This window comes from Thamnophis sirtalis, unplaced genomic scaffold, assembly GCF_051295495.1.
Source record: "Thamnophis sirtalis isolate CommonGarterSnake01/CBP01778 unplaced genomic scaffold, rThaSir2_p1.2 scaffold_3, whole genome shotgun sequence".
Taxonomy (NCBI): Eukaryota; Metazoa; Chordata; class Lepidosauria; order Squamata; family Natricidae; genus Thamnophis; species Thamnophis sirtalis.
In genome coordinates, this window is record NW_028261383.1 from 32,231,893 (window position 1) to 32,245,591 (window position 13,699).

The window sequence follows — 13,699 nt, forward strand, 5'->3', positions numbered from 1 at the left end:
ATCCAGTTAAGGTCTGCACTGCAGATATCAGATGCAATTCCCTTCTTTCTTATAGTACCACAGTCAGCTATTAAGTGTCGGGATCTATGAAGGGAAAGAGAAAAGTACTTTCAGTTTAGGAAAAACAGTAAACAAGAGCCACCTGTTCCATCAACAGATCTGCCTTTTACAGCCTCCCCCACAAAAAACAAATACATACGTGCATACACAAACACACATAAAGGCACACAAACACATGCAAAATGGTAATAATTAAGGAAGGTGATATGCTACATTTAGTAAATCAGAGAATTCTTTGTTGTGGAACTGCAATAAGCTATGGGAAGCAAAATATTATCACTAGAAATTTATCCTGTTTTTATTACTTTATAGGTAACATGAGGCAGGGAACATATGCAATACTCCTTCAACTTCTTATTTTCCCCACAGCAGCAACCCTGTGAGGTGAGTTGGGCTGAGAGAGAGGGAGTAACCCAAGGTCATCTAGCCAGCTTTCATGCCTAAGGCAGGACTAGCATGTTGATGGCCAGGGATTGGTTGTTGTTTCCTTGTGCTGCCAAGTTCTTTGGAGTTGCTGGCCATCAACAAACCAATCAACCAATAGGAAGGCACCACATAACAACCACACACAGAATAGCCCAAAGCATACATTCCAGTAGAGAGAAGTTGTCTTAGGGTTGGCTCCAGCATGAATCTGAAGGCTCTGAAGACTAAACGTCTGGTCCTGGTAACCCACCCAGATTGGATCCTGCAACATTATCCTGGGACATGAATATTTGGTTCCACCACAAAACCGCGGAGTACAAAATCGCGCTCGACGAAAGCGCGCATTTGATGTCATCACAGCGCGACGAAAACATCGCGCTGTGATCGAAAAATGTAAAAATAAAGCGAAAACCTTACCCTAACCCCCCCAAACCTAACCCTAAACCTAACCCTAAACCTAACCCTTAACCTAACCCTAAATCTAACCCTAAACCTAACCGTTAACGTAACGCTAAACCTAACGCTAACCCTTAACCTAACGCTAAACGTAACGCTAACTCTCTAAACCTAACCCTAACCCTTAACCTAACCCTAACCCTAACCCTAAACCTAACCCTTACCTTTATGTGAATCGGCTTGCTTTAATTTTAATTTTATTTCAATTTTTAATTTTTTTCGTCGCGCTGTGATGACGTCACATGCGCGCTTTCATCGATTGCGATTTTGTCCTCCGCGGTTTTGACGGGTCACGGAATATTTGCCTTCATTTGTGAAGTGGTGCCTTCCTGATGAAGTGAAAGCCGACCCCATAATCATTTTAAGATGCTTTTAGATTCCATAGAGACTAGATGTCTATATTATCTCGACTCTTTCTCGCTCTTTTACTTTATGCTGCAAAAACATTATATTACAGAAGGTTTCTTTTGTACTAGAAAGTTATTAATACTCACGGTATATTTAATGGTGAGCCGTTGACCCACATCCACTTCTTCTCTGGCAATTTTAATTTGAGCCCAATCCATGTAGGGCTCTCTGTTTTTGTATTGTTTTTGATGAATTCCTGTAAAATATCATTTCATCTTCATTACAAGTACGACTATTGGAATCCCTAACTATTCCCTATTACTGAGTTTGTTAGATTTGTGTTAGATTTCCCCAAATTAATTAGCTGCCCAAGCAGATCTCCAACTTCCTGCCAATTATGCCTCTGATACTGCGGGGAAACTTAGCAGGTGAATTTTGCCCCATCTGTTTATCCTTCAGATAGAAAAGGATTGACTAGATTACAAATAAGCCTTGGAGTAAGATCAATAGAAACAACTATGCTCTACATGGGGCAGCCCTTGAAGAGCATTCGGCGACTTCAGCTTGTCCAGAATGCAGCCGCGCGAGCAATTGTGGGTGCACCTCGGTTCACCCACGTAACACCTATCCTCCGCGAGCTGCACTGGCTGCCTATTGGTCTCCGGATACGCTTCAAGGCACTAGTCGTCACTTATAAAGCCCTTCATGGGATTGGACCTGGGTACTTGAGAGACCGCCTGCTGCCAATTACCTCCACTAGACCGATTAGATCCCACAGACTAGGCCTCCTCCGAATTCCATCCACCGGCCAGTGTCGACTGGCGACTACCCGGAGGAGAGCCTTCTCTGTGGCTGCTCCGACCCTCTGGAACGAACTCCCCGTGGAGATTCGTACCCTCACCACCCTCCAGGCCTTCCGCATAGCCCTTAAAACCTGGCTGTTCCGACAGGCCTGGGGCTAAAGATTCGTCACCCCCTTTCGAACGGTATGATTGTTGCGTTTTTAACTATGTATTGTTTTGTGTTGTTGTTAAACTGTCTGTATCCCCCTTTCCCTTCTTTGAGTTGTGAGCCGCCCTGAGTCCCCTTAGGGAAAAGGGTGGCATACAAATGAAATAAAACTCTAAACTCTAAACTATGAGTGAAGCAGAGGTGGGTTCCTACGGGTTCAGACCTGTTTGCCCGAGTAGGTAATAATTTGGCCTTTCACGCCCCTGAACTGGTGCTGTCGTTGGCGCCACCATCTTGATTTTCGGTCTGTGCATGCGTAGAACAATCTTCATTACAAAAATGTAATTTTATTTTCCTTTTCTAACTTTGTGTGCATGCACAGACCTTTTTAGGAAATATCACCTGAAGCCTAATGGGAAATGCTAACCCATTCCCTGAAATCTTTCTGTTTAAAATTAAAATGGAAAAAGTAAGACAGTTATGGATTATTCTTCACCGGTAACAAATTCTTTTACCTGCTCTCCTATACTAGAAATCACTAATAGCTGAGATCTTTTTGCCAAACACTCCTCGTTGCTTTGGTTCCAGGTCCGAATTGAAGTAGAAAACCAGTAGCATTTGTCCTCATACGGAAGCCATGTTACAGGGCACACACTGCAGGATCCATTCTCTAGGAAGGAAAACAAATATTTTCTTTTTTTAAAAATCATGTTTCTAATCAACTCTGCCGGTATATGTTAAGCTCTTTAAAATTACTTTGAAAGGTAAGGAGAGGATCCTATTTAAAAATTGGATAATTTTTCCTGGGTTAGAGTTATTTATTCAATTTTTTGATTTTTTTTAATTTTCAAAACAAATACAACACAAAAAATCTTCCTTACTGTAGAAAGTGTATCAGTTGGTTACAAAAGACTTTTGTGCGTCTCTTCCACTGTCATCAAGCATAATTCATATTAACTCAAGTATTTTAACTCAGATATTTATACGTTACCATCATCATATCTCTATTTTCATTTGCCTATAATTGTTGAAATGTCCTTCATCATAAAATATACCAAGATTTAATACATAACCACATACTGGCATTTCATTTACTATTTCCAAAATCCTCCAATAACACTGAATCCTTATGTCCTATTCTAGCTAAACATCCATAATATTTAATAACAAAATTTTCTAATCCTCCTTTCCAAATCACTGTTTACAATTTACACCCAGTTTCCTTATGTTGTACACACACACACACACAAACACACACCATTATCATTATCCCTCCTTTATTTGACTATATCCTGTATCATAACATTTTCCCCCTAATAATCCAGACTTAACTGAATCTAACTTAGTTCTTTTTTTATTAACCTTTATATATAATCCAAAATGATTTCTATTCTTCCTTTCATGGGTACCACTTAATAGTCATATCCAATTATTACTTATCATAACACTACACATTGTATACCTTATTATCATTATCAATTATTTATTTAACTATATCTATTGTCACTAAATTTCACTAAGTTTAACTAGTTTTAAATTATACATTTCCATCTATCAACCTGTATCTTCCCAATAGCAAAACAGTCTCATGTCTTCTGCCATTTGTGATGTCAGTCCTCTAATCATCTCCTTAATCAAATTTGTATGGACTTCTCTTAGCAACTCCTTGCTTATAAAATCTTTCATGTAATTTTGATGCCCTTCTTCTGTTTCCTTAATCAGCTTATCTTTAATTATCAGTAGCATTATCAATGATGTTGCTAATAAAATTTCTCTCTTTAAATCCATAAATTCTTTTGTTTTTTCTTCTTCTGTGTTTTGCCATCTAGAGTAGAGTTCCCCTCTATTTAATTCCTCTTTCAGTATTCCACTCTTTCCATTTCCAGAAACAAACCAATCACCATAAATATCAGCAGATATAATTTCTTTATGGTCATTTTCCTCTTCGGTTTTTAGGATTCTAACCTCCACTTTTTCCACTTGATAAACATCTCCAACTTCTTCATCATATTTTACTGTTAGATGCTCTAAGTCTTCCAACTTCTTCTCCATCCTCTCAAATGTGTTTGATAATTTCTGCATTTCTAAGAATATATTTTGCAGGCTTAAAGTTTCTTTCTGCTGTTGAAGTTGTGCCATTATGTCCAGCTAACAAACACTGTTGCTTTAGCTTGGAAGGTTTTTACAAGATTAAGCATAGATTCACAATAAAGTTTTATTTTCACTTTTCTCTGGTTAAAGATATACTTCAAAGGGACATCTGTATGCTTTTCTTCTTATCACTCTCTATAAACCAGCAGTGAGATCTTGGAGTGCCAAGCCAGGATAATCAGTAAGAAAAGTAAAAGTGTTTCGTTTCCAATGCACAAACCTCCAGGCTTTAAGTAGCAGTGTTATTGTTGCAATTTTCTTTGTTGCTTTTTGTATATATTTTGTATTTCAAGTTTAAAAAATGGTCCGATTCTTGAATGAGTTAGAAAAACACCCACAGTAATGAAAGAGGAGAATTTTAGTCCATAGGTTACAAAGAATAATAAAAGAAAAAAAAAATAGAAGAAGAAAACTTAATCCATTCATATTAAAAGGCTTGCATAAATTCCATCCATGAACATAGCATTTAAAAAGTAAGATAACCCACTGTCCAAAACCATTCCAAACTTAATTCCACTGCTTATTTCTTCTGTTCTCCAATTTAAATTAATTTTAAGTTTTTTATAGGCAGTCTCTTTTAAAACGGTAAAAATTTCTCACCAGCTGGAAACACTTTCTCTTTCCGTATCCTTCCATTTTGGAGCCACCCTGATTTCATCAGCCTTGGCTGGATTGAAGAACTTTTCTTGCATCGATCAGGGACTTTGCGATGTCCCTGAGATCAGCAAGAAGTATTCTTCCTGTTCACCGTCTCTGCAGGACGGTTTAGGTCCAATTGGACCATCCAGCAGCAAAAGTATCAGCTGCAGTATCAGAGCACACTTCCATATCGTTGCGACATTGGCTCCTCCTCCCAGGGTTATTCATTCAATTTTTCATAGTGACTTTGCATAGGTTAGCATTTTCTTTTTTTTAAAAAGAACTTTATTAAATTTATAAAACAAAAAGGTTAAAATATATAAAATTACAAGAAAAAGGAAAGGTGGGAGAGGAGAACAGCAAAGTTTCAAAGTGATATAAGAAAAAATACACACCAAAAATAACATTAAAAAAGATTAGTTCCATCTCTCTTCAGTATAGACATATAATAAAATACACTCTTATTTTAGTTTAACAAAATATATACATATAACTATAAAGATATACACACCAAATAATTAACTAATAACAGCAACAATATATAATTTAATCTTCATTTGAATTAAACATAAGCTTATAAATGTTTGATATTATCAATACCAAAACATATTGTTACTAGATATTTCTACAATAAAAATCTAAAATAAAACATCCTTTAAAATTAGACAACATTATACAAGATTTATATAACCAAAACATATCTAATTATCAGATCCCAAAGTCAAAACTTCAATTTTCTCTTTATCAAGTAAAAAGCCCTAAAGGGTTTCCAGAAAAGCAATTGTTAACTTTAATTGAAGTAATCAATTTTGTCTTCTTCTCCAGCTCCATTAATTTCATAATCCATTTCTACCAATTATGGGAATTCATATTTCCTTCCACTTCTGAGCATAGGTTTTGCATTTTCAAGTCTGAAATCATTGGGATTATTTACAACTGTGAGGTGGTTAAAGTAGACCACCAAGTCGCTATGGGTAGTCAGCTTCACTAGGTCCAAGGTAGGGGTCTGAAGTCCATGGCTTAGTGTGCCTGCAGGCATAAGGATCCTTCACCCCTGCAAATGCTCTGAAGGACTAGAAAGGCAGATTAAGGCCTATTGATTTCTTCCACTTCATCTTCAGAATTCTGGACACTGAACTACATCAACATAGCTATGAGATTTCTCTCCTTCCCTCTGTTTGTCTTTCTGTGTTTGGTGACTCCCTCAAGGTTTAGCAGTTTATCATTGCCTAAATGTTAGTGGATCCGCACAAATACACAATATTATATACCGCAATAATAGACGAGCACACAATAGATACAAACTCGATTGCAGAAAATGCAACTTCAGCAACAGAGTGGTCAATGCCTGGAGTGCAATACCTGACTCTGTTGTTACATCCTCAAACCCCATAACTTTAACCTTAAACTGTCAACCATGGACCTCGCCTCATTCCTAAGAGGTCCGGCGTGCATAAGTGCACCAACGTGCCTATCATCCCTGTCCTACTGTCCCCATTTATTTGTACCTATTTCCTGTCTTCTTATTCATGTTTATTCCTATTCCTGATATCTTGTACATGAGTGACAAACTAAATAAATAAAATAAATAAAAATCCTACTCTATCCGAGTAGATAGAGTGTAGTTCAGCAGGCCATGCATGAAAGCTATAAGAGTTGGGTGGGGGTGGGGGTGGAGGAGGAAACAAAAGTAGGATGATGATGCCTCCTTGAGGTTGATAAGCAATCTAGAAATGCCAATAAATGATCAGTTAACAATAAGAGATGACAGATATATTTGAAGATAAAAAATTCTGAGAAATAGTAACAAGGGTCACAGGAACATTTCAGTTACAAATAGAAAGAGTTACCTGTAGATGCATTTGTAGCCCCACACAAATGTTGCCTTAGAAAAGTCCGGAGTTTTTCTAATTCTTTATTTGTTTTGTTTTCTTCTTGTTTGCATTGATGTGCATTTGAAATTCCGGTCATTTCCTGGGAGTTTTGAGAGCCTACTGAGGAAATGCACCTCAGGCCTATAAAATATTAAGCCAGAATTATAGTTACATAATTAAAAGTGCACAATATCACAGATATTGTATTCTGGATAAAGAGAGTCCCATCTGGATTCTACCAGGGATGCATAATAATATTCAACCACTACTAAGACTCCATTTATCACTTTTTGATAGCCTCTCACAAGCTTTATTATTTTATTGATATCCTGCCTTGACTGTCCTATTTTTATTCATTCATTCATTCTTTCATTTATAGAATTTATATTGCTGCCTATTCACACATGGCAATCAGTGGTGGGATTCAAAAATTTTTACTACTGGTTCTGTGGGCATGGTTTGATGGGCATGGCAGGGGAAGGATACTGTAAAATCTCCATTCTCACCCCACTCCAGGGGATGGTTACTGCAAAATCCCCATTCCCTCCTGATGAGCGGGGACTCAGGAGGCAGAGAATAGATTGGAGCGGGGCCAGTCAGAGGTGGTATTTATTGGTTCTCTGAACTACTCAAAATTTCTGCTACTGGTTCTCCAGAAGTGGTCAGAACCTGCTGAATTCCAACTCTGATGGGGGCACAAAGCAGCTTACAAAATATAAAACCTCATATTAAAAACAATAACACTAATAAAGGAAGAATTATATAATAAATTAAAATAATAAATTTACCACCCCACCCCACCCCCGCCTCGGCGACAGCATTTCACGCAAGTTACTTAATGGGCTCCATCCCGCTCTGGATGCTTCTATGAGAAGGGATCCTTTTAATCCTTGAATCTTTGGGTGTCTGCTCAGTACATTTGATTCTCACTTATGGAGCTTCATCATGCTCTCTCCTCCTACAATACTTACCATAAACCCCCATCACTATCACAGCCGCCATCAAGAGAACATTCCCAGTACATGAAAGCCATAGAACTGTCCAACGCCAAGAAGGGCATATTCTGTGATCTGCAAAATTCAAACAAAAACATTTGGCGGGTTACTCTAACATAGGTGGATAGGAACTTTTATATTATGTATTTTACAGATCACCTGACACTTCTACTAAATAATAACAGAGTCATATTAGAAAGGCAAGCTATTGAATCTCTCAGCTCAGCATGTTCTCCTTGATCTTCCGTTGCACACATGTGATATTCCAAGCCTTTGTCAAATAAACTTTCACTTCCTTATTCCAAAGTCCCTTTCTGAATGTTACAAGCGTCCCCCCTCTCATTTTGCCACTCACATTTAAAAATAATTATTGAAGGAGGTTTTAATAGATTTCAATATGTTGTCCCCCCACCCCACTCCCTGAGGCATGCCTTCTTTGTTACTACTTTGTCCCTTTTTCACCCAATCTGTGTTAAAAACTTGGCTTATATTTCCCAATTGCAATGTATGGCTATGAATAGGGGTGGTATTCACTTAATTTCCCTACCAGAAAGACACATAAGTTGAAACAACAAGATTGGGCCAAGAAATCTCTGTAGACAATTTTTTCAAAGGTTTTATGGACTGATGAGATGACAGTGACTCTTGCCGGAGCAGATGGATGGTAGATAAAGGAAGAGAGAGAGAGAGAGAGAGAGGGAGGGAGGGAGGGAGGGAGGGAGGGAGGGAGGGAGGGAGGGAGGGAGAGAGAGAGAGAGAGAGAGAGAGAGAGAGAGAGAGAGAGAGAGAGAGAGAGAGAGAATTGCGCACATATATTCTCCTAACAAAGCCAAAACCTGACTTTTACTTTCTTAAATATTCAGGTTTGAGATTTATTAATATTTTGGATTGACCAAGAACACTGTATTTTTGTTCAATAGTAAAAATAATACTCCAAAATACAACTTTCCTAATAATTGTGCACACAGTGTAGAAATCATCCAGAGTGCTGTAAAGCACGATGGAGTGCATATAAGTACTATTGCTATTGGAAGAACAGCCAGACTTTCAGGGGTTTCTAGGGCGTTATCAAGGTAGGAGCCATATCAGCAGTGGTGGGATTCAAGTAATTTAACAACCGGTTCTCTACCTTAATTATTTCTTCCAACAGCCAGTTTGCCAAACTGCTCAGAAAGTTAACAACCTGTTCTCCCGAAGTGGTGCGAACTGGCTGAATCCCACCACTGCATATCAGTCTCTTGGATGATGATGTCCTAGAACATGGGTGTCAAACTCGCTGTGTCATGTTGCCATCACGTGACGTATTGCAACTTGTTTTCCCCTTTTGCACAGCTGGGGTGGATGTGGCCTGCATGTGACATAGCCGGCCCACTGGCTGCCTGTTTGAGACCCCTGTTCTAGAAGACAGATGCTATGGGTGACATGATTTACTTCCCAGAACCCTGATGCTGTTTAATCAAAGGGAGCTGAAGTACACTCACTCTACATCATCTTACTGGAGAAGCGGGAACTACGGGAGATAAGTGGCTCTTAAATCACTTAAACTTATCATAATAAATGTACAAGAGTTGCTCAAGAGTACAATGGGCAGTATATAAATTTAATAACTAAATGAGCACATGTCCCAAAGGTGCTTTTTCAAGAGGCAACTGGACTTTCTGGTTTTTTTCTTTGAAGATGTTTCGCTTCTCATCTAAGAAGTTTCTTCAGTGCTGACTGGATGGTGGGGGAATGGAAGGATTTATATTCCTTGCAGACAGCTGATCATTTGCATTCTTTTAGCTAGTTGCTAATAAACAGGGGGGGGGGGGATCTGTGTCCTCAGGGTAACCTGAGTGGTGCAAATAATTGTGGAGCCTTCTTGGAACTGTTTCAAGGTAAAGAGTATAAATCCTTCCATTCCCCACTATCCAGTCAGAGCTGCAAAAGCTTTTTGGATGAGAAGCAAAACATCTTCAAAGAAAAAAATAAACCAGAAAGTCCAGTTGCCTCTTGAAAAAAGCACCTTTGGGACAACCATGATCTGGATGACTGAAAATCTCCATGGACATAAATGAGCACAGGTGAAACAATGGTAATGAAAGCAGCAGAGAACGAATTGTTGAACGGATAGAGATTAAAGAAAAAGAACAAGAAAGGCTCTTTATCTTCCCCAGAAGACAGAGAGGAAGATGCGTGGGTGGGTGAAGAACAGAAGTGTATCTATAAAACCACAGGAAAATAAAATGTTCCCATCTCTTAGCGCAAAGCTAACAAACACAGAACTCTCTTCAAATTGTATTTGATACCTAGTTCCATTGTTGCATTCCTACAAGATTTTTAGAAATCCACATTGCCAGTGATCCTTCATGTTTCATACATGGCAGAACAATGCAACCACAGTTTTTGGAAAGCACCAAAGCCTGCAATGCTCTGTGACACTGAGTTCATCAAGACCCCCCCCCCTAAGTGATTACTAACTTTTGTACAATTACTTGGGGGCAAAGGACATTCAATGCAAAGAACTTCCTTCTGTTTTCCTATGAGAAGATGCAACAAATCAGAGCCATTCTTATGTACAAAATTTCAGACACTGTATTTGCTTTCTGTTGTTACAATCAATATTGCATTATATCTCATGGTTTTTCTACAAGCTAAATACACATATATAATGCCTTGGTAAGGCCACACTTAGAATACTGACTTCAGTTTTGATTGCCACGATGTAAAAACTCTAGAAAGAGTGCAGAGAAGAGCAACAAAGATGATTAGGGGACTGGAGACTAAAACATATGAAGAACGGTTGCAGGAACTGCGTATGTCTAGTTTAATGAAAAGGGGAGACATGATAGCAGTGATCCAATATCTCAGGGGCTGCCACAAAGAAGAAGGGGTCAATCTGTTTTCCAAAGCACCTGAGGGTAGAACAAAAAGCAATGGGTGGAAACTAATCAAGGAGAGAAGCAACATAGAACTGAGGAGAAATTTCCTGAAAGAACAATTAATCAGTTGCCTTCAAAAGCTGTGAATGCTCCAACACTGGAAGTCTTAAAGAAGATGTTGGATAACCATTTGTCTGAGGTGGTATAGGGTTCCCTCCCTATACCACCTCAGACAAAGGTAGGCAGGGGGTTGGACTAGAAGACCTCCAAGGTCCCTTCCAACTCTGTTATTCTATTCTATATGTAGCAGATAACCCTGTTATCTGCACAGCAACAATCTTTGGGGAGAAATTGACCTGGGGAATATTGTGACTGGCTCAAAGTCAACAAATGAGCTTTGCAGCCAAGTGACAACTTAAATCTGGGTCCTTATCTGCACCCCTTATCTTATCCCTCCTCCTTAGTGGCTGTGTGAGCTTCTACTTATAGTCTGTATGTAAAAAAAAACCTGCATACTTTCAGAAAGTATGTTGCCTTTCCCAGTCTGAGAGGCTGTCCTGAAATAAATGAACTTACCTGCCTGTTGAACAGCAATGCAATTTGAACTTCTTCTGGATGAGGAATCTTCAGAACATATGATATCTGCATAGACCAGGCCGGTATCCATGGTCAACTTTGAAACCCAAAATAGACGGGCTAGGTGTAAGTGAGATGTTCTTAATACGCCTGCATGTGAGTAACGGAAGTGTTGTTGATCTACACTACTTATCACTTCTCCTAAGTGTTAGGTATATTTTCACTGCCCATGTACAGCTGTGGTTATGTGCTCCTACGCTGAAAGGAGGAAAATGTCTTAAGAGAATACAACTGTTATAAAATGTGTTCTTCTCTACGTGGTTTCCAGATGACAGTGCAAATGAAGCTAAGGGTCACTGTTGCAATTTACAAAGGAAACTAAGGTTAAAAATTCTTTCTCCCCCTCTTTTTTTCTTTGTTTGTGATCACCAGTAACAGGCCATGAAATCCAACAGGTGGGACTCCTCTGCACCCACCCACCCAAAAGAAACTACAGTAGCCCAGCTGCAATCCAGGACATGCCGTTTCATCTGCTCTCTTCTTTACTCATTTTCACCCTCCCCCTTTTCATCCACCCAGTGTGATGTGCTTATTAAGTATGAGTAGCTGTTATTTGTCTATTTCTGGAATCCCCCCCCCCCCTTCAAATGATAATGCTATCTCTGTCAGGCCTGCAGTCATATTCCTTTTAGGATCTTTGGCCTGCCACGCTCTCTCTCTTATTTTACTATGCTGTTTCATTAGTGGGGAATTGGGAAGGGGAATAGTAAGGAGCAGATGTGTTGTTGTCAAAATAAAACATTCCTTTCTAGAAGCCCGGGGTCATTCTTGTCTCCGCATCTCTGCACCTGACCAGAACTAGATGGGTGGAAATGCCAGTGTGGCAGTGGAAGATTGGACCATGTGATGGACTTGTGTGTGGGGGGCAAGATCATGAACTTTCAAGTGGGTGGAAAACCCAGGAAGCTTTCAGATTCGGGTTTTCCAGAGATGTGCCAACATGTCTCTCTTAAAAAAATTGGAAGTTTGAGGAAAGTTCTGCCCTGGCATCTGATTTAATTTTGGATGATATTTGGAATGCTGACAATCTCATCCATCCTCACTCCCTAGGGAAAGTATTGCAACATCTTATGCAACTTCCATTTTGTAGTCTAGCCATTATCTTCACAACTAAAACCAGATGTGCATTTCTAAGACCCATTTAGGAAGTCCTTGAGAAGCAGTCCTTGACAAGTGGAGATTGCTGAAACCTTCTCTTTTGATCAGCATTATTATTTTAGTTATTCTCCATGTTTACATTTGCTGCACAATCTTAACCAACAAGAGCTGTGTATACAAATCTCTCCTTCAAAGTTGACATGAGGAAAATATTTATAGTGCAGCTGAACACAAGGATTGGAAGAGTGAAGAAGGCATTGGAAACCTTGACAACAGGGGATTTTGGAAGAGGAAAAGGCCACATTGAGCAATTTTCCCAGAATCACACATTTTCAGTTTTCCGAAAAAGTTATTTTCCTGGCTCTGTCCTGATGTCCCTTCTGGATGTCTCTATTTTCCTGAAGTCTAGCACACTGTCCAAGCTATCACTGGCCTTGAATGTGAATTTGCTTCTTATTTTAGTGTTGGTTCATCGTCAAATTCTCTATGTTTTAAGAAAAAGGACATTGTGAGAAAAAACTTTCATGTCCTTTTATTCTTACAAGCAAATAGAGATAAACTGGAAAAGCAAAACTGAAGTATATTTGGAGGCCCTTGACTGTAATAAATCTGGAGAAGAAACTTTCAAATCAATATCCAAGCACTTCCCACAAACTCCCTCAGCATGGCCAAAGGCAAGAAATGCTAAGAGTTGTGGTTCATCAGGCCCCGGGATCCCAACTCTACAGCTGGATGATGGTTTGGATGAACAAAATAAAACACTTGCACAAAAACTCTGTTAATTGGACATTTTTAGAATTGAAATCCTAATGTAACAGAACATCAAGCAAAGGATGTGTTAGGGCTGCTTAACCATATTATATTACATCTGGCAAAGCCTGAATTGCATTTAAGAAACCAGCTCTGCACTGACCAGAATATAACAGCAGTTTTTCAGATCTTTCTTTACTTTCAACAGTCATGGGGAGATTCTAAAAAGTTCTCATTTGCTGAAATACCTCAGATATTATTTGCTGCATTGGTTCAAACCACACATTTTGGAACAGAAGTTCTTATTTCCTGTACGTCACAAGACACGATAGCTGCTAACTATCATGAAAAAAAAAGGCAGGCTTAAAAGCTATTTTGCAAATAGAAAACATTTATTTATTTATTTGCTTGTATGCCGCCCACTCCCGGAGGACTCCGGGCGGCTCACAAAAGA

The 13,699-nt window shown here is 39.0% G+C and overlaps 1 protein-coding gene across 1 annotated transcript; it reads right to left on the minus strand.

Annotated features, from left to right (window-relative positions):
- Nucleotides 1–1,244: 1,244 nt before the first annotated feature.
- Nucleotides 1,245–11,496, minus strand: LOC106543745 (killer cell lectin-like receptor subfamily B member 1B allele C). Its single transcript, XM_087707784.1, has 5 exons — nt 11,338–11,496; nt 7,877–7,975; nt 6,882–7,046; nt 2,757–2,911; nt 1,245–1,546 (listed from the first exon to the last, which is right to left on the minus strand). The coding sequence occupies exons 1-5, from the start codon at nt 11,426–11,428 to the stop codon at nt 1,433–1,435; spliced, it is 624 nt and encodes a 207-aa protein (XP_087563910.1). The 5' UTR covers nt 11,429–11,496; the 3' UTR covers nt 1,245–1,432.
- Nucleotides 11,497–13,699: the final 2,203 nt, after the last annotated feature.

What these genes read in the sequence shown, in the direction of transcription:
- LOC106543745 (XM_087707784.1), bottom strand. Translation starts at nt 11,428, where the DNA reads ATGGATACCGGCCTGGTCTATGCAGATATCATATGTTCTGAAGATTCC. An exon ending in GGCTACAAATGCATCTACAG is followed by an intron (nt 2,912 to 6,881) that starts GTAACTCTTTCT and finishes TTTCCTTCCTAG; the next exon opens with AGAATGGATCCTGCAGTGTG. An exon ending in TTTCTAGTATAGGAGAGCAG is followed by an intron (nt 1,547 to 2,756) that starts GTAAAAGAATTT and finishes GATATTTTACAG; the next exon opens with GAATTCATCAAAAACAATAC.